This window comes from Helianthus annuus, chromosome 9 (assembly GCF_002127325.2).
Source record: "Helianthus annuus cultivar XRQ/B chromosome 9, HanXRQr2.0-SUNRISE, whole genome shotgun sequence".
In the NCBI taxonomy this organism is placed as follows: domain Eukaryota; kingdom Viridiplantae; phylum Streptophyta; class Magnoliopsida; order Asterales; family Asteraceae; genus Helianthus; species Helianthus annuus.
In genome coordinates, this window is record NC_035441.2 from 174045511 (window position 1) to 174065246 (window position 19736).

Sequence of the window (19736 nt, forward strand, 5' to 3'; positions counted from 1 at the left end):
AGTAGTTCACGTTCCTGCTTATTAATTTGTACCAATTGTAGACGGGTATAGAACTAATTAGATGTGTTTATGTGAAATTTGATGTTAAATGAAACATGAAACTTTAAAATATGAAACTTGATTTGTATTGGTTGTGAAATTTTAATGAAACTTGAATTTACTAATTATTGATTTTGGTGAGTTTGGTTATTGAAAGTTCAGGTGGTGTTTGTTTTTTGCTAGAAGCACTTCAGAACCTCTTATGTCTGCGCCGCGTAGACCACGCGCAGACATAAGGGTCTGCAGCTTGTTTGTTTTCTCGCAGACCTTTCATTAAAAAAGGTCTGCGAGACTTCTGCTTCAAACAGACATTGAACCTTGTCTTCTAAGGTCTGCACACCTCTTCTCCCTCTTCTCACCTTCTCCTCTTCTCCCTCCAGACACCACCTCCTCTGCCACCACCTCCACCTCTGCCGCCCACCTCCACTAGATGTGCTGGTAGAGGGAGGCAGAGAGAGAGAGAGATCAGAGAGATGGTGTGTGTGTTTAGTGTGAGAAGATGTTTTTATATATATAAAAAACAAACCCCCTTCTCCTTGCAGACTGCGGACATTTAGTCCACCTCTTCTCCTGTAGATGTCTGCAGATGTGGTCCGCAGACTACAGACCTTTTCCCGCAGAAAAAACAAACAGCACCTAGTCTTTAGTTATTAATTTTAGTTGTTAAATTATTGAAAACTCATTTCTTAGTAACGCTTTAAAGGTTGGAACAAAACATTCATGTTGGTATCAAGGATAATGCTCATAAACAAGTCACTTAAAAATTTCGAAGACTTGGTTATACAAAATCACCTAGAAGAGACTAGGGGTGATAAACAGGTCGTGTTCGCAGGTTGGCGGGTTTAACCCGACTCGAACCCGAAAATTTCATACAAACCTGAACCCGAAAATCATATCATACATATGAACCCGAACACGACCCGAAGTATAGTGGGTTGACCCGAACACGACCTGTTCAACCGGATTTTTCTTTCTGAAATTAATATATTAAAATTAAAATTTACTTAAGAAACACAAATGTATATAATAATATCATATTTAAATTATAAAATGTATGTTAATTTCTCTTATTAAGTTACATGGCATAAAATACACATCCCATTTAATTTATGACATAAAATATATTGTAAAAAAGTATAATATAGTATAAATGTGTTAAACGGGTCAACCAGCCAACCAGACCAGGTTGACCCGAACTCGACCTGTTAACTTAAACAGGTTCGCGGGTTCAACCTGAAACTGACCCGAACCTGTTTAGACTAAACCTAAACCCGCGAATTTCGTGTTAGGTTTGTGTCGGGTTTTCAGGTCGTGTCAGAAATTCACACCCCTAGAAGAGACCATCATAAAAGAAACTATATACTTGATAAAAAATAGAATTTAAAGGAATTAATAAAGGGTCTGAGAATTTGGTCTAGTGGTAAATAGATCTACGGATTTCTGTTTGGGTTATTTTTTATGGACGTCTGGGTATAGGGACGAATCTAGGCTTTAATCATAGGTTTGAACCTGACGGGGAGAAGAGGGGGGATTACGCTTTACGGATTCCATACGATTCTCACGCCTCAGGTACGGTCTCACGACAATCGAAGAGTCGACTTTAGACATATCTAACGTGAATTTACACGTAACCTTTGCCGTTAAAAAAAAAACAGAAAAAAAGGAGTTAATAAAGGGTTTAGGGGCGTATTCTGAAAATCAAAGATTCAAGGGTAACCTTCCTTCCTTCCTTCCGACCCTCAAAACCTTGCGAACCCTTACTGCCGGATCTGTGGGCTTTCTACTAAATCCAAATACCTAATTTACGCTCCGACCGACCACAACAGAGTCATTCGGTAAGTTCCTTCGTTATTAGGTTTTCGGCAAACTCGACTTCTTACCAATCCCTAATTGTTTTTTTAATTTGATTAACTATTTCATGGTGCTCATTATCCACACATATATTTTATGATGATGAGACCTTAATGCAATCCACAAGAAGGTTGTCTTGTGTGTTTGTTGATTTTGATTACTGCACTATCGTCATTACTGTTTTTTTTTGTACCTATCATGATATGAGGATATAGCTAGTTGTATAATTGTGTTTTGGTGCCTTTTGTATGTAGTTAGTTAGAAATGGGGAGTGACTTGAAGACTTGGGTATCCGATAAGTTGATGTCTCTATGTGGATATTCACAACCTACCTTGGTTCAATACGTCATTAGTTTATGTAAGTTATCTTCAAGCCTCTTTTTCGACATATATTGTTGTTAAATTGTCATGCCTGTCATGTTGTTTTATCATGATTTGGACAGATATTTGATTAGTGTTGTATGATCTCTCTGCAGCTAAGAAAGCTTCATCATCTTCTGATGTGTTTAATAATCTTAAAGACATGGAGGTGTCATCTTTAAACGACTTACGCACATTTGCTGATGAAATCTTTCGGAAGGTTGAACATAAGAGTTCCGGGCCAAATGTGAGTTTCTCCCCTTTTTCTTTTTAATTTATTCAAATGGCCTGTTAGTGTTGTCCGCGTTATTTGATATTTGAGTGTTATTATATTTTATAATAGCTTTATCGACAAGAAGAAGAGGCTGCAGCAAAGCTAGCCCGGCAGCAGAGGACTTACAAGCTACTGGAAGATGATGATGACGACGGTGGTGAACCTGGCAACTCTGTTAAGTCTAAAAAGAAGGATAAAAAGGAGAAAAGTTTCAGAAAAAAGAGTGAAATCCAAGAAGATGAAGATGACGAGGTATGAATGCTTGTACTTTTTATAGTGAAATTGATTTGTTATTTTTATTGTAAGCTGCTGTATTGGTGTCTCGTGTAATAATTGGTACTGATTATGACTGTATGTGGTGCTGCAGGGAGCTGTAAATTTGAAAGAAGAAAGACGAGTGAAACAAAAAGTTACCCATGACGAATCAGATGGTTCTGAGGTAGTGACATATTATCAGTGTTTTGGCATCAAACACAATTTAGTTGTCACTCCATATCGTTAATATTCTGATATTTAGTGTAATTTGTTGGTCAAATATTAATTCCAAAGTTCTATTGTTGTTAAAGTCCGAAGAAGAAAGGCTGCGTGACCAAAAAGAACGAGAGGAGTTGGAGCGCCATCTAAGGGAAAAAGACGCTGCAAGGACGACAAAGGTTTGCTCTAAGTATCAGTTAATCAGTCTATTTTACATGTAACCCTTTACTAGAATCTAAGCAGTCAATAGCGGTGGGATAGCGGTTCTCGGGCTCTTCCAAAATAGCAGTCCAGAATAGCGGAACGCTATTATCGGCGCTATTGACCGATACTTGACCGACTTTTGACCGATATCGACCGTTATTTTGGATGCCTTGCTTGATTAGATTATGTTTCAAATATAGGCACTTCTGAGTTTGAGTTTTGATATTACTACTAATATTATATATGTTTTACATTTTATATATGTATATATAAATTCTGCATGATGTAAAATCACCGATATCCCACCGCAACAACAACAACAGTACCCAGTAAGTCCCACAAAGAGCAAAGCTATTGGGGGGGTCTGGGGAGGGTGGGATGTAGACAAACCTTACCGATATCCCACCGCGATAACCTATATCTCAGATATCAGTCCTTGACCACTATTTGATTTTGGACCGCTATAACTGCACAGACTAGAATAAGATCCTGATTTGTGATGGGATCATTTGACATTTGTGATTGCATATTTTTTTATTGCTGGATGAAAAAAATAAGCAATCTGCTGATGTCCCTAACTTCTTTTTTCTTATATTTAACAGCTGACAGAGCAGAAATTATCCAAGAGGGAGGAAGGTATTTATAAAAATGTTACAATTTTTTATCACAGAAATTTATGAAAATGTTATAATTATCTTTTTTTTTGGACAACAGAAGAGGCAATTAGGAGAGCCAATGCCCTGGCAGATGATGACATGCATACTTTAAGGTCTGAATTGAGCTTTTCTAGAAAATCCTTTTAATATTTTTGTTATATGATTGAATTTTAGTTATAATTTTTGTCACACCAAGTGTGATACCTAAATAACATGATTGTTTTGTTTCTTTTCAGGAAAGCTTCGAGGCAGGAATATCTTAAGAAAAGAGAGCAGAAGAAATTGGAGGAAATTAGGTATTGTTAAAAGATTGTTTGCTATTGAATTTTATTAAGATGGAAGTGTATGGTGACTGTTCTAACTTATGAATATAATAATTTTGTTTTCTTCTTGCTCACCTATTTTTTTCTTCAATTTCAGAGATGATCTTGAAGATGAACAGTATCTATTTGGGAATGTCAAATTAACAGAAGCTGAAGAGCGTGAGTACAGGTAATTCTCTTAAAATTTCATTAGGTGAAATTTATACTAGCTGAAATGCACTTGTAACGTATACGTGCTAATTCATGAGTTGGTTTTATAAGCAGAACATGTCACATCTTAATTCATGTTGCTCATGCCATGCTAATTTTTTTTGGTCATATGTTATTCTGGTGATAAACTTAAAATGCCAGAAAGGTGTAATCCAACTCTGATAACTTCTATAACTTTAAACGAACTTTTGCTCTCTATCTTTTTAAAACGTATGCATATGTGATGTTTGTTTTCTGTTAAGTGCATTATTACTTTCCTACTTTCTTTAGCATATGAAAGCGTGTTTCTATGTGCATGATGGTATTGCTTCACTAAATAGCTATCCTATGTTTTCTCATTTTCTGATACTAGTCTTTTATTTCTACAGATATAAAAAGCAAATATATGACCTGGTGAAGAAACGGTCTCAAGAGGATGATAACATTAACGAGGTTAGTTTTAGCTTCTCGATAGTTCCCTAGATGTTTTGAGATTGTTGCTGCTAATTATACGTGCTTATTTTTCTACTTTTTTTTTTTTTGAATTTACCGCACAATGCAGTATCGGATGCCTGATGCTTATGATGAAGAGGGTGGTGTAAATCAAGAGAAAAGATTTGCTGTAGCTATGGAGCGCTACAGGTAAAAATCCAGTGTTCATCATTCCATTATCTTGATGATATTGCTTCAGATTATTATAAATTTGGTTACTAATACTGCAGAGACTCGAAAGATGGAGATAAGATGAACCCGTTTGCTGAACAAGAAGCATGGGAGGAGCATCAGATTGGTATGCTCACTATGTTCTAGTTACCTAGGTGTTATATTTAACCTGTAATCACTAACTTGTTATCTAACGAGTCACCAAATTTGCAGGAAAAGCAACACTAAAATACGGGTCAAAGAACAAAACGCAGTCTGAAGATTATGAGTATGTATTTTTTAGTTTAGCTTTTATATTATATTTCCTGTGAGTTATGAATATGGCATTTGATGGATGTGATTGATATTATCTATGTGTTTTTCTTAACAGTTATGTGTTTGAGGACCAGATCGAGTTCATACAGGGTCAAGTTATGGGCGGTGAAAATGTATGTACTCTACTTATCATTGTGTGATATCTCTTTCTTGGTCTTCGCCTAATCTATAATCTATCGAGTTTCTCTAATTTGCAGGTTGATAATGAAGCATATCAAGAGGAACAGGAAAAATCTATGGCAAAATCAGCACATGAGAAGCTTCTGGTATAGTCTCTTCATTACTAGTTTACCTTTTCTCTTTTTTAGATGAATTATTTTTGTTCTAACATGTAATTTTATGTTGGGGCTTCAGGCAGACAGAAAAACTTTACCTGTATATCCCTATCGGGAGTCATTGCTTAAGGCTGTTGAAGATCATCAGGTCTACTTCAACTCTTTGCATTACATGTTGGTTGTTTTTCTGTTGCCAAAATTATTTGCTTAAGATTTTGGGTTTATATTTGATTAATGTTTTTTAGGTTCTTGTCATTGTCGGTGAGACCGGCTCTGGGAAGACCACTCAGATACCCCAATATCTTCATGAAGCTGGATACACTAAGCGTGGAATGGTACGTTTGCAAATCATCTAGCTTGTTAATTTTTTGAAATATGTTATTCATTATTCTGTTTTTCAGTCAGATGGTTTTAATTTTGTTTGTGGCCATTGATGAGATGTGAAATATCTTCTTTTCATGCCATTTTTTCTGCAATTGCATGCTTCTTTTAGAACATGATTTGGATCCTTTATGGCTTTATGGAAATATGATAACGGGTGAATTTTTGTATCATAACTAAAACCGTGATTTTTTTACATCTCTTTTTTTAATTTCATGCAGATCGGGTGTACACAGCCTAGACGAGTTGCTGCTATGAGTGTTGCTGCTAGAGTTTCTCAAGAAATGAACGTCAAACTTGGGCATGAGGTATGTATTGTGTGTTAGAACTTAAGTGTGTTAAAATATCTACTTCTCTCTCTACGAATCTCAACTTCATTTATGCTAGAAGATGCTGATTGTGAACTTTTATATACAATTCATTGACTATAAAATCATCATATACGAAAGTTTGATTATACCATAGAGGATGTTACTTACAAATTTGCTTACATAAAGATAATGTGTAACTTACTACATTGGTTAAACAACTACAATAGCTTATACAAAGTATCTAATAGATAAAATTGTTTAAATGTTTATCCATTCCCACTATCTTTTTACTTCCATGCATGCACATGCTTCACTGTAACAGGATTTTACGCAAAATATGTGATTTTCATCACATGGCTACTGATTAGTAATATTTAACTGGCATGAACTTTAAGAATACATGTATTCTTGATAATACACACTATATATTATGCCAAATGCTTTTAAATTTCCTAACTTTAACGTCTAGTGACCATATTTACCCATGGATTACTAATAATAGAAACTTACCTCAAGTATCTGGCAATAGGCTACTATGCTTCATTGTTTTGTACAATTTTGTAGAAATATGCTCTACTGTAATATGGTAGTTCTGATAGTATTTGTTATATGGTTTCAGGTTGGCTATTCAATACGGTTTGAAGACTGTACTTCTGACAAGACAGTACTGAAATACATGACTGATGGCATGTTACTACGAGAGTTTCTTGGTGAACCCGATCTTGCAAGTTACAGGTATGTTTTTTTATGACTTATCTTTCAATGTGTTTACTTTATCACATGCTGATTTGGTTAATGTTTTTTATGACTTATCTTTCAATGTGTTTACTTTATCACATGCTGATTTGATTAATATTTTATATCCTACCTACGGATTACATTGTTAAAATCCAAAATTATACCTGAAGTAGAATTGGGTCAAGTGGCTTAAAAAGTAGCATAAATTCGTTAGCAGGTCAACCTTACCCATTTAGACTCTTGTATTAAAGTTGACTCAGTTTGACCCAACTCATTTTTTCACCCAACACCAATTTTGCTACCGGTTATTAGTGTATTAGCAGGTTAACTCATTTTTTCACCCAACACCAAGTTGACTCAGTTTGACCCAACTCATTAAAGTTGACTCAGTTTGACCCAACTCACTATTTATTAACTTGTATTAGCAGGTTAACTCATTTTTCTAACTGCTATTTATTAACTTGTAAACAGTGTAGTGATGGTGGATGAGGCTCATGAGAGAACATTGTCAACCGATATCTTGTTCGGTTTAGTTAAGGTATAACTAAAACTCAGGCCCTAGCATATTTTCAAGGCTTCATTTGGGCAGCAAAATCATTTTTTTTGTTGGTTATAAAATATTCTCTCTACATAGTTTGACCCACATTCTTTTTTTCTGTTAGGATATAGCGCGGTTTCGTCCCGATCTCAAGTTGCTCATTTCAAGTGCCACTCTTGATGCAGAGAAATTCAGCGACTATTTTGATTCTGCTCCAATTTTTAAAATTCCAGGAAGGCGATATCCTGTAGAAATTAATTACACCAAAGCACCAGAAGCTGATTACTTGGATGCTGCGATCGTCACTGCTCTTCAGATTCACGTTACTCAGCCACCTGGCGATGGCGACATACTCGTCTTTCTCACTGGTCAGGAAGAAATAGAAACAGCCGAAGAGATCCTGAAACACCGAACGAGAGGATTAGGGAGTAAAATAGCCGAACTGATAATATGCCCCATTTATGCAAATCTCCCGACAGAACTTCAAGCAAAGATATTTGAGCCTACACCTGAAGGGGCCCGCAAGGTGGTTCTTGCTACGAATATTGCGGAAACATCACTAACGATTGATGGTATCAAATACGTGATTGACCCGGGCTTTGTGAAGATGAAGTCTTACAACCCTCGTACGGGAATGGAATCGTTACTCATCACACCTATCTCAAAAGCATCTGCAAATCAACGGGCGGGTCGATCTGGACGAACGGGGCCCGGGAAGTGCTTTAGATTGTATACCGCTTACAACTATTTTAACGATTTGGATGATAACACGGTCCCAGAGATCCAACGAACCAACCTTGCTAATGTTGTTCTCAGTTTAAAGAGTCTAGGGATTCATGACTTGTTGAATTTTGATTTTATGGACCCACCACCAGCTGAGGCATTACTCAAAGCTTTGGAGCTGCTTTTTGCCTTAAGTGCACTCAATAAACACGGTGAATTGACAAAAGTGGGTAGAAAGATGGCGGAATTCCCGCTTGATCCAATGTTGTCGAAGATGATTGTTGCATCTGACAAGTATCAATGCTCAGATGAGATCATTTCAATTGCTGCTATGTTGTCAATTGGAAGTTCCATTTTCTATCGTCCAAAAGATAAACAAGTTCATGCGGATAACGCTCGTTTGAATTTTCATATGGGTAACGTCGGAGATCACATAGCACTGCTTAAGGTATGTTGGTAAATATATAAATTTGTCATTTAAACATTAACATTTCTTATAAATCAGCATTTAATCTTTTGTTGGTAACCGTAATCATTGTAGGTTTACAGTTCGTGGAAAGAAACGAACTTTTCTACTCAGTGGTGCTATGAGAATTACATTCAGGTGAGGAGTATGAAGCGTGCACGAGACATAAGAGATCAACTGGAAGGGCTTTTAGAAAGAGTTGAAATCGAGTTACAATCAAACCCTGGCGATTTGGAAGCAATTAAGAAGTCCATAACCTCAGGTTGTACATAATGGAATGACTAAGATTACTTATAAGTTAGCCTATAACCACTATCATGTACTGAACGATTCTTTATGTTTTTCAGGATACTTCCCCCACTCAGCAAAGATGCAAAAGAACGGGTCTTACAGAACTGTTAAACATCCACAAACTGTTTATATTCACCCCAGCTCTGGTTTGGCTCAGGTAGTTTGTCTTTATATTTTCAAATTTGAATACATTCAATAAGTGTTTTGATATACATGTAGAATTGTAAGTCGTATGTGTTTATATTGATGTTTTGGGTTTATCTTGTTAAGGTACTTCCAAGGTGGGTGGTTTACCACGAGCTAGTGCTGACAACTAAGGAGTACATGCGACAAGTGAGCGAGCTAAAACCCGAGTGGCTTGTGGAAATTGCACCTCATTATTATCAGCTCAAGGATGTCGAAGATTTGGCATCAAAGAAAATGCCACGCGGACAAGGCCGGGCAGCCAAGGATTGATATTCAGAAACTGAGATTTTGTAAATACAATTTTGTATATCATGTTGCGTTGATGACGAGACGTAGGTGCTAATACCGTTACTCATACTAATGCTAATCCTATTGTTCGGTCTTAGACTCTTAGGTAGATGAGACTTTTTTAGTGTTAAACAAGCAACTTTGCATTATGAGAGGCTAACTTTATACATTATGATAGTTATATGTGGATTTATACATGATTTTGATGTCTCTCGTTCTCACCGATTCGTTTGATAAGCAAGATTCGAACTTTCTATTTGTACCTATCGATCATTGCTGTTGATCATAATTACCCATCTGAATAATGATTAAACCGACACTGATAAACCTGATTAGAGAATAAACCGAACCTTCGTAGGGTCACTATTCGGTACGAATTCCAAAACCCGTTCTACCCGACTTGAGGAACTTGAAATCCGAATAAACAAACCAAACGACACCCTATCCACTCGGATAGAGATATTGCATCCAGAGCGACTTCCACTCCACCTAAAGCGTAAAAGAATCTAAGCCCCTAAGACAAAGATAAGACATATTTGTAGCCTGGCCTTTAAAACTTTAATTCTACGTCTCCACGACCTCATGTCATGTACCATGTCTTGAGAGGTGCAACACTAGAGGTGAACGTTCATCTATTTGGTTGTCGGTTTTAACGGGTTAGTCGATTGTAACAGAAAACCGAACCTAACCGAACCGAATAATATAAGTGTGTAACCAAACCGAATAAACGCATAAGAATCTGATTCGGTGTAGTTTTCAGTTTATTCAGTTTCAAACCCTCCTCCCCTCCATAGTGAGAGGTGCAACCTATCTTCGATCAACAAAGTCAACCTTGATTAACCGTAACAACTAACAAGTGGAGTATAATTGACTTGCTTCAAACACTAATTCAAGATGATCAAAAAGTTCTAGGATTGTAAAATATATTACATAACAAAGTAATCATCATCACTAAGAAGGTAACTTTTGACATGGCACAATTACCGTTTAAGAATCGAAAATGGATGAAAAAAAATCTCCATAAGTACTGAAATCACTAATCGATCTATTTCCCAAGCAGCCGGCGAGTGCGTTGATTGGCACCTTTCACTCTGAAATTGATCTCCTCGACATCATCTTGAAGAGGATTGAGGGCTTTGTTTTGCCTGCAAAACATGAAATAACTTTCAGAAAACATGAAACAAGTAATGCAGACTTTAGTAACCTCTCAGAAAACACTAACCTCTCAATCTCCGAACCCATGTCAACAGCCATTTCCTTCAGTTCTCCCAGTATGTCACTCAAGTCAGAGAGACCGTCATCTTGCTTTGCTTTCTCATACTGTTATTGTTACAATAAGAGAGAAAGATATTAGTTTCAAGAAACCTCGATGAACTAGAAGAGATTAACGTCACCCTACAACCGACAAAAACCATGTTTAGGACTAAGCCACCTGTGTTTAGTGGTTGTTTGTGAGAATTCAAGACAAACAAATGAACAACTTTTTTTGGTCCAAATTACCCATTTCTGCAAAAAGCTCTGTGTGTGTGTGTGTGTGTTTTTTTTTCACAAGAGCAATTGTTAGTTGAGGGTACAAAAGTCCGTGACTTGAGGATATCCATACCTCAACTTTCTGCATTGCATCTGCAGATTCAGGAAGTGGAGTTCTTGACGTGACGGTCCCTTATTTGGGGTCGTTGCAAGTCCAAGTTTTTCTCTTTGCTCCAAATGGTTGCCTTTTCTTCGATCAGGGTCATCTGCAAAATTACCAAAGCTCACTAAAACACTAATTACTAAAAGATCTTCCTACCGGCATAACTTACAAAGAGTTTATGAAGCGACATTATGATTTTACTTTGGTTAATCACCTCTGATGATTGCTGGTCCTTTTATTGTCTGACCCTTTTTAGGCTTCCAAGTCCTTGAAAAAATGCCCCCAAGACTTCCCAAGAGTTTCTCCCCCTATATAAAGAAAATCAGACCAACAAGACATAATACGCTGAAACAAAACCGAGCCATTTACTTACCCGACTGAGGTCCTGCTCAATGTCAGCTGCAGCCATGTGGGTTCGAGTAATCTGCTCACCCTGTTGGTGCAAGGTAATCAGCGTGTTGGTGGCACCTTCTCTAATATCCTCGGCAATTTTTAACGCGTTGTTCACCGCCTTTGTAGTCTCTTCAGCCTTATATGCAGCATAGTGCTCCAGTTCTTGCACACTTTGGTTCTCTATACCACCCGAATCAACAAAATCGTTCTTGTACTTGTTTCTTGATGGAAACAATGTCCCTTTGTTAAACTCGCTATCGTCAAAAAGAGTGGTGCTTGAATTAGGGGTCATTGAAGAAGGGTCAGATGAAGTTCTTTTCGACGGTTTTAGTGATGATCTTTTGTCAATCTCATCATCAGAATCGAACGGATTGGAGCTAGGTTGACTTGGGACTCGTGAGTCAACTGTGTTTTTAACAGCTTTGTGAAAATGAAGTTTCTTGTGCCCAAACATACTTGATTATGCACGATAACACGGGTCCTAAAAGGTATGAAAAACAAGACAAGTGGTTAGAATTAGATGATCATATAGAGTTTGACCTTTTTCTTCTCATATTGGTGTTGAACTGTTGAGTTATAAACATATAATATTATGGTAATACTAATATCAAAGATTGTTTGTTAACCAAACAAAGAAAACATAACATACTAAAACCCATATGAATTAGGCACCAAAAATAATTAAAAAAAAAATCAGATGAAGTAAATCAAATGATGATGTTAGTGTTGACTTGTTCCACAACAGTTCCACCAAATCAAAGATTAGATTACCAAACAAAGTGAAAACAAGAAGAGATAAATCATAAACCTAAAAAGTAATTTCAATTTTTCAGCAAGCAAAACCCATGAGAAAAATAACAAGACCCAGGCCACATGAATATAACATAACAGCAGCATAAATCAAGAAACTAACAATATCCAGATAAATTGAAACCTGAATATGATTTGGGTAGCGATCGAAATTTATATGAAGTTGAAAGTCTATAATGTAAAATTTGGGAGAGAGATAGGACAGGAGCAAGTAGAAAGTGGGGGGAATTGGATGGATATGAAAAAAGATTCTGCAAGGAATAAACAAAGAAGAACGAGGCAACGAGTAACGCCTAGGATGCAGTCTGGACCTCTAAATAGTCTTCAATATTTCAAGAATAGTCTTCAATATTTCAAGAAGTAAAACATCAATTTTTGAATAAAAAAAGTTTTATTTATTATTTATTTTGTTAATAATAATAACGTACAAGTTTTTAAAAGTGAAAAAATCTGATTGGTTTATGCACATAGAACCTACTAAAAACTCTCTCTAGCGCTCGTTAGTGGAATAATGAAATCCTCAATGGAGCCCCTCTTTAGCGCCTCCGGGGAGTATTGTGAGCTTTAAACTTTAAGGGGATTTAATTTGGTGACATGGATGGGGTGTTGCCCACACCTTCTGGTCTTGTTGTATAAATGAGTCTTAACATGCTGAACGTGAGAAGTGAATAGAGAATTTTTTATTTTTTTATTTTTTTGAAAAATTTATTCCCATCTAGTTAAACATGTATTTAAGTCCCAAAATCTAAAAAAAAATAATGAAAAGATAAAAGAAAATTATATAATTACTCTGTATAATTGCTCTACAAGAGTAATTAAACATTTTTTTCAACTAAAACTCCTGTTTTTAGTAGATGGAAAAAAGAAAGTTTCCTTCATTTCTTATATTTAGTATATTAAGACTTATTTGTATTTAATCTATACACGAATAAGTAAGTAGGGGAAGGTTCATTTGAGAAGAAAATTTAATTGAAAAGAAAAAGAACAAAGGGTACAATTGTAAATAGTGACATTGAAGACGGGGGTTACACTTCCCTAGAGTTTGAATAATCATCTTGTAGCCAATACACACTATCATTCCTTGTGGTTCGACCCCTTACTACCACTAACACATAGTTAAGGGTAATTTGGGCTTATAAATCTTATCTTTGACCGGAGCGCGACACTCCGATCATGCCCTGCCGTCATATTGTAAAATACGAACCGCAGGTGTATGTGGTGTCGGGGTAGGCCCGGCTTGTACTTGCGCTTCAGCGCAAGCTCGGTTGTATGTTGCGGCCAGCAGGGCTGCCTGCTGGTCATACCAGGTGTGAGGGTCCATGTCCGGAGGGACCACAGATGCGTACTGTGATAGGTCGTGTCCGAACGTTAGGGATGGACCCCTTTGCGTTGATGTGCCAATGTGGCCAGGATTTGGGATTGGAGGAATGATCCTCGCAGTCCCTGAGTTGGTGGGGTTTAGGTTATCCCCAGTAGTGTTATTCGGACGATCAGACATGATCTTTTGAGAGGGAGAGGGATGGTACAAAAAGTGTTTAAGAGTAGCGGTGGGCGCCAATGATGAAACAATGGTTAACCGGGCAGGGTTAACACACTGGTCTCGTCAAGAAGGGTTAATCCCTTCCTCTCGAGGATCGCTGGCTGGATCGCCTGCTGGTTGATCTCCTGCGCAAGGAAACAAACCGTGACTCGTAACAAGGAGGTTGGGGTGGGGGGTGCTCCTTATTACCACTCTCTGGCGTGAGAATCAGTAGTCTGCTTGGGAAGCAAAGTATGATAGTAGTAGTAGTGAGAGAGTTGTGAAGAGATACCTCAAACCTGGTTTGGGGTTGGTATTTATAGCCGAGGAGTGAAGGAGGAGGTGGATGGATAGACTGACGACATGCTGCACCTTTGCAGGTGTGCCAGGTATGCCGGCTGTGGAGGTGAAGCCACGTCAGTCTGTCGCTTACGTAAACCTGACAGGCCGCTGCCATTGGTGCTACTTGCTCTGTGGTGTCAGTCCCACTTGATGAGTGCACAGGATGCGGTGCGGGCCGCATCGCTGTTTGCGGTAACTGTAGATGTTTCCGCGTCCCACTCTTTGATCAAGAAATACGCGAGATGCGGTGCCAAGTCGCATCGTCGTCTGTGGTGACTGTTGCTGTTATCCAGCTCCCTTGTATTGATAGAAGTGTTCACTGGATGCGGTGCTAGGCCGCATCGCTGTGAATACTTCCGTTTTCATACACCGGATGCGGTGCCATGCCGCATCACGATACCGTTCTCATATTCCAGGTAAGTCCTCCTCCATCATTGGGCAGATTGGATTCAACCACTGTGTCTGCGCGTTCCCGCACGGATACAGGTAGATTGTTAGCTAGTGGGGGTTTTGATAAGGGTAATGGTCACTCGCGATCGTGCTGACGCGAGATCTGGGACCACACCCCTTCAGGGCCATATTTTTTATCTCGCACGAGACCCAAAATTTATTTATCATTTTCAGAGACGGCCTAGGTCCCCTTCACTACAATTAATAGAAATCTCAAATAAAATATTTACAAAATCAAATGACTAACTTCAAAAACGTGATGTCAGAATCCAAATATCTTTGCTTTCTTATTCATGAATCATGATCACTACAAAGATGTCGATAATATATTAATATTGAGCCATAAGAAAGATACATTTCTATCAACTTTGTTAATGCTAAAATAAACAATAACGATTTGATTATTCATGGACCCAACATACTCATAACAATATTTTTTTGTACACATTTCCATATAAATCTTTGTTTAACTATTTATACATATTGATCATCATTACCAGATGATTAACATGGAACAACAGATATCATTCAGATATGAAATACCACTCCTTTAACCATAAAACTCAAACCAATCATAATGGGGCGTTTAATTCACATTTAAAAAAAAATTAATGGAACTTAAATAATTTAGAATCTATCAAAGAAATTGGAAGTTGTGGTACATTTGATGCACAAAATAATTATGTGCTTAGTTTTATCAAATGTAGAAAATATTTGGATTCTTGAATGACCAAGAAAATAATTTACTTTGTAAAGTTTTATCAAAAAACAAAAGCCACATAGATCCAATAACCAAATCTGTACATTTCCTTTGATCTGATCAACCCTATTCTTATTCTTCACCCAGAAAAAAAAACAACTATATTAATATATCACTCTGGATTTTATCACAAGAATTGATATATACTGATCTAATGCACTCTGCAACTTTACTATTTCACTTCTGCATGGTGGTTCACTGGTTCTGGTGCATCAAAGATCCACCTTTTTGACATGTCTGATTCAAAATTGAGCACCTGTTAAGAAAATGCCATGAGCCTGAATTATATCACCAATTTTTAGCAATAACAATAGGCAAATAAGTTGCATTAATTTGAAGCTAATGGACATTTTAGTGGCTTAGTCCGAGTCCCTTATCTTTTTTTAACTTGTTGAACACTATATATTTATATTGAACAAAATTGTATGTGTTAAGACCATGTGTAGTGGGGCGTTTTTTTTAAAAAATTTTCAAAAATAACGCCCGAAAACGCCCACCCCTCCATTACAGGGGGCGTTTTTTTCTAAAATTTTTGAAAAAATTTTGTTCCAGCGTGTTCTTTAAAACGCCCAAGATTTTGATGTGGGTTGAGACCATGTGAGTGTTGACCAATGGGAAGAGACCATGTGGGATACTTCAGCTTTTTTAAAAAGGTTTTTTTTTTTTTTTTTTTTTTTTAATAATTGTAAGGGGCATTATGGGGCATTATACCCACTACACCACTTTTGCTATAATGCCCCCTTGCTGACTAGGACGCCACATGGCGCAAAACGCCCCATGGTGGGGGCATTATAACCTTCTACCACTACGCATGGTCTAAGGTTGGTTAAATTTAACAAAGATTTTAGCGGTTCAGTCCCTTAACTTGTCTTGTATTGTGGTTATATCCCATGTTAGCAGGTCAAAATGATCTTTTGAACAATTAAAAAAAAAGGACATAACCGCTACAAAGAAATGTTGAAAGTCGGTTGGTTTTGTCCAACATTACCCTTTCGTAGTAGAGTTGTGAAAGACAAAAATGTCATTAGTTTCTTAGTAAATCGAAATTGTCATTGAACGAAGGGATGGATTACTTAATGAAACAACTATATTGCACGTGTGATAGTCAGTTAGTCACATATTAATATGGTTGATCTTTTTGCAGTTTTTGATTAAAACTACTAACCTCTAAAGGATACTCAATATGATCATTCATTATTGGAAATCAGCTGCTAAGCATTTGGAAGACCTCGGAGATCAGCAAACGTTTTCCTTCTTTCTTTTTCAATCTTGACAGCAATAGAATGATTAAATATTATCACAGGCTAATTGAATACTGAATAGTGCAGTTATGAAATTAAGACTTTAAACTAGTTATATTAGTACCTGTGACTCTAACTCGGTTATTCTTTGTAAAGCTCTTTGTTCTATACACGCACGTTTTTTGTATTCTTCTTCAAGCAATCCAGTTAAATGATATCTTAACTCAGCCATTTCCTGAGCTAAATCTTCAGCTTCTTCATTCGCCTTAAACTTTTCTTCTTTTAATTGTTCCTACCAACAATACGAGACAAAATTTAACAACGACTGCTACGTGTTTAAAATTTCCTCTCACTTAATGGTAACGTACCTTGAGCTGGTTCACAAGAAGTTCATATTCATGTATTTGAGCTTCATATTCATTTAATTTCTTCATCTTGTTTTCTGAATCTGCATTGCTTTCAAACACTTTAACTTTCTCTCTCAATTCTTTATTTTCCTCAGCTAATCGTGTAACATTTCGTATTTGAATCTTGTAGTTTTTAGTAAGTTCCTGCATCTTACGATGTTCTTGAGCAACTTCTTTCTGTACTTGTTTAGCTTCACAAAAGCTACGCTCCATGGCCATCAAATCAAGCTTCATGCTTTCTATGTCGCATTGGAAATCTAAAGCAATATTTGTAATAGATTCCTCTAACTTATTTATACATAATGTTGAATTATGCAACTCGTGCTCTCTGTGTTCTAATTTCTCCATTAGAGCTAAATTCTCTGACTTGCAAGCCTTCAATTCTCGCTCTATATTTCTAACAATTCCATCCAAATCTTCTTTTGCTTTGAGTTTCAACTCTAGACTGTGGATATAATCATTCATACGGTTTATCTCGGTGTTCCGTGTGGTCAACTGATCCTGCAAGTAATCTGCGAGGTGCATTGCAATGAGTCAAGCCTACAGTACAACCATACACCTGCAGTCAGCAGAGTGCACCTGCTAGGCACCGTAATTATTAATTAAATAAAGTTGGAACTAAAATTGGTCACTACCTAGTTCCTGGGAGCAGTTACTCAGTTCTCTTTCCAAATCTTGGATACGCTTCTTTTCGTTCGATCGAGTTTCAGATAATGTTCTCGCATGAGACTCTAGACTCTGTAGCAAGTCAACGACCGGGTCAAACTTTCTTGTGCATTACGTTTCCATACGAAAATGTGAAAACCAACCAATATACAATATGTCTTGTAGATGACAAATTCCGTATTAATTAATATAAATGAAGAAGCAAATATAAGGTAACTTACTCGGATGAGTTGAGCGCTTGATTGTTTCAGCATGTCCTTTTCTACTCTCAACTACATTCAATAACAACAGATGAATGCTATTTTTAAAAATACGGGTATCTTTAATAACATGAACAGAAAACATACCTCTTTACATCTAGTCTCAAACTGTAATAACTCTTCATCGTCCAATGCGAAACTGCTGCCGCTACTTGAACAAGTAGACATCTACAACAATATAAAACATCAAATAAAGAATACTTCTTGATGATCAATCTCAATCTCATCTGAGACTAGACCAAAACAATGTTTAATAATAATTCAATTCTGGTATCCTTAATAATGTCTGATATGCTGAAAAAATCCATTCAGTTAACCTAGGCCAAAACTCACAAAAATCTATATTTCTGATGAAACTTTGAAAAAAATTGATTATGCTGTACAAGAACCATAATATTAAAAGTATTTTCGTAAGAACAGAACATACATTCATTCAAGATACCGAACAAAGAGAAAGGGGGAAATGGGTTGTTCTAGGGTTTTGAATTAGGCGTGGTGAAGGGGGAAGATGGAATTGTAATATTCAAGTATGCGTTACAAGAATCGAAATATGTTGGACGAAAATTGTGAATTTGGGTTTCCGCAGGTTGATTGCAATTGAAACGCTTTTGGGATGTTTGACCTGTTTGTTGTGTTGGTCATAATTAGCTTCCATTCCAACCTGGATTCCAGATCATTGTTTTTTTTCTACCCTCACTTTATGCTGTTTTTACTTTACCCTTGCTTAAGCTCAGTAAAAAAATCCTTAGGGGCGTTTGGTTCGCAGGAATTCAATGGAATTTAAAGGAATTGAAATTTGAATTTCATCTCTTAAGATGTTTGGTTCACAGAATTTGATGAAATTGGAATCCCAATTCCAATCTTCATGTGTTTGGTTGACAATGGAATTAGAATTGGAATTGGAATTAGGCATGAAGTCCTTTAAATTCCTTTAACTAAAGGAATTCAAAATCTTTCCTATATGTGAAGGAACTAAAGTAAATTCATTATAATCTTCGATCGTTTCGATCCACACCGTTTCGACCCATACTGGTTTCAATCCGAACGGTTCCGACTCGTACCGTTTCGACGCGAACAGTTCCGACTCGTACCGTTTCGACGCGAACAGTTTCGACCCGTAACGTTTCGACGCAAACGGTTTCGACCCGTACCGTTTCGAATCGAATTTCGACGCGAACCGTTTCGACCCGTACCGTTTCGAATCGAACCGTTTCGACGCGAACCGTTTCGAATCGAATCGTTTCGACCCGTACCTTTCGACCCATACCGTTTCGAATCGCCGTTTCGACCCGTACCCGTACCGTTTCGAATCGAACCGTTTCGACGCGAACACTTTCGATCCGAATCGTTTCGACGCGTACCGTTTCGATCCGAACCGTTTCGACGCGAACCGTTTCGGTCCGAACCGTTTCGATGCGAACCGTTTCGACCGGTACCATTTCGAATCGAACCGCTTCGACCCGAACTGGTGGTTGTGGGTGCCGAGGTGGTGGATTCCAATTCATTTGACAACCAAACACAACAAAAATGGAATTGAGATTCCAATTCCAACAATTTCCAATTCCAATTGGAATGTTTAAATTCCATATCCAATTCCATCAAATTCTAATTCCTATACAAATTCCAATTCTAATTCCAAATCATTCCGCGAACCAAACGCCCCATTAGAAAATATCAAAGGAATTATTATATACGCTACAAGTAACAACT

The 19736-nt window shown here is 37.2% G+C and overlaps 2 protein-coding genes and 1 pseudogene across 5 annotated transcripts; 1 reads left to right on the forward strand and 2 right to left on the reverse strand.

Moving 5' to 3' along the window:
• The first annotated feature begins 1728 nt into the window (after positions 1-1728).
• On the forward strand, positions 1729-9755 carry LOC110879639 (pre-mRNA-splicing factor ATP-dependent RNA helicase DEAH1). The gene is made up of 25 exons (XM_022128152.1): positions 1729-1874; positions 2145-2248; positions 2367-2497; positions 2594-2776; positions 2892-2963; positions 3091-3177; positions 3805-3838; positions 3917-3971; positions 4095-4154; positions 4279-4350; positions 4760-4823; positions 4933-5012; positions 5093-5160; positions 5247-5301; positions 5404-5461; positions 5546-5614; positions 5703-5771; positions 5869-5958; positions 6226-6312; positions 6935-7050; positions 7525-7591; positions 7716-8762; positions 8856-9042; positions 9128-9228; positions 9342-9755. The coding sequence occupies exons 2-25, from the start codon at positions 2155-2157 to the stop codon at positions 9525-9527; spliced, it is 3132 nt and encodes a 1043-aa protein (XP_021983844.1). The 5' UTR covers positions 1729-1874; positions 2145-2154; the 3' UTR covers positions 9528-9755.
• Positions 9756-10407: 652 nt separating this feature from the next.
• Positions 10408-12678, reverse strand: LOC110879638 (annotated as a pseudogene).
• A 2741-nt stretch (positions 12679-15419) lies between these two features.
• LOC110879637 (protein CROWDED NUCLEI 2) lies at positions 15420-18683 on the reverse strand. 4 transcript variants are annotated; one of them, XM_022128150.2, is made up of 8 exons: positions 18469-18683; positions 18114-18194; positions 17988-18038; positions 17736-17838; positions 17062-17612; positions 16818-16985; positions 16618-16720; positions 15420-15708 (listed from the first exon to the last, which is right to left on the reverse strand). In XM_022128150.2, exons 2-7 carry the CDS (start codon positions 18192-18194, stop codon positions 16664-16666), a joined length of 1011 nt encoding a protein of 336 aa, XP_021983842.1. In that variant the 5' UTR covers positions 18469-18683; the 3' UTR covers positions 15420-15708; positions 16618-16663. The 4 variants fall into 4 exon arrangements, with proteins under 4 accessions (XP_021983842.1, XP_021983841.1, XP_035833780.1 ...); XM_022128149.2 differs by having other exon boundaries at positions 18458-18683; XM_035977887.1 differs by having other exon boundaries at positions 15420-15689; positions 18454-18683.
• Positions 18684-19736: the final 1053 nt, after the last annotated feature.